At 28.6% G+C, this 898-nt stretch overlaps 1 protein-coding gene across 1 annotated transcript in view; it reads right to left on the reverse strand.

The window, feature by feature from the left end:
- Positions 1–210: 210 nt before the first annotated feature.
- The window catches only part of LOC105623324 (mitogen-activated protein kinase kinase kinase 4), a 12,209-nt gene continuing 11,521 nt past the window's right edge, over positions 211–898 (reverse strand). The window contains exons 17-18 of the mRNA XM_012204721.1: positions 643–794; positions 211–393 (exon numbers count right to left, since the gene is read on the reverse strand). Of these exons, the coding sequence (XP_012060111.1) occupies positions 211–393; positions 643–794 (335 nt within the window). The remainder of the gene's footprint in view (positions 394–642; positions 795–898) is intronic.

Genomic DNA, 898 nt, shown 5'->3' on the forward strand with positions numbered 1-898 from the left:
TGTTTGAAATCTTTTAAAATTTTTAATGCAAGATTTTAGAACAAGATACACATATCTTTGCACAGATTACAAAAAAATGATTAAATTTGTTTAATTCTAATTTTTCTTATATTCTGCTTCAAGATTGTGAGAAAGATTATAACGTACGAAAAAAAAAATTAAAGGCTTATAATTCACAAATGATACTTACATCTTTCCGAACTGTTAGTATCACACAGACATTGTTAAATCAGCATCATTAACATCTTCATATTCTCCATGTGCAAAAGGATGCGCAAAGAGATTACTCGCTGTTGACCTTTTCCTCGGATCGTGTTGAAGACATTTCTTAACGAGATCTATGCCTTCTACGGAAAGATTCTTCGGAAGTGCTGGTGTTTCTCCCATTCCAACCTTGAACGAAAATACAAAAATATTAATTGAATTAATGTTAAGTTGAATGATTAATATAGATTTTAATATAGATTTTAGAGAATATAGTTAAAATTCGATTTAAAAAATAAAGATATGAGACGAAAGATTTAATTCTAAATTCCTAATTCTAAATATCTACTCTTCGTTTATCTTTTTCAAATCGTCAAATTAAATAAATTACTCTCCATTATTGTAATAATACAATTATTTGTAATTAATTGCAATTACCTTAAACATAATTTGATAATTTGAATCATAATCCGACCAAGGCCGTCGTCCACTCGCCATCTCGATGATACAGCAGCCCACTGACCAAATATCAACAGCTCTACCATGTCCACTACTTTCAGACTTCATGAATACCTCTGGTGCCATATAAGCTTTAAAAAAAATTAAAGAAATGATTAAAAAAATAAATAATAAATAATAAAGTTTTTGAGTTTATTAAATTTTTAATCGCTTTCTTGCTCTCTCTCTCTCTCTC

Source organism: Atta cephalotes (genome assembly GCF_000143395.1).
Source record: "Atta cephalotes unplaced genomic scaffold scaffold00055, whole genome shotgun sequence".
Taxonomy (NCBI): Eukaryota; Metazoa; Arthropoda; class Insecta; order Hymenoptera; family Formicidae; genus Atta; species Atta cephalotes.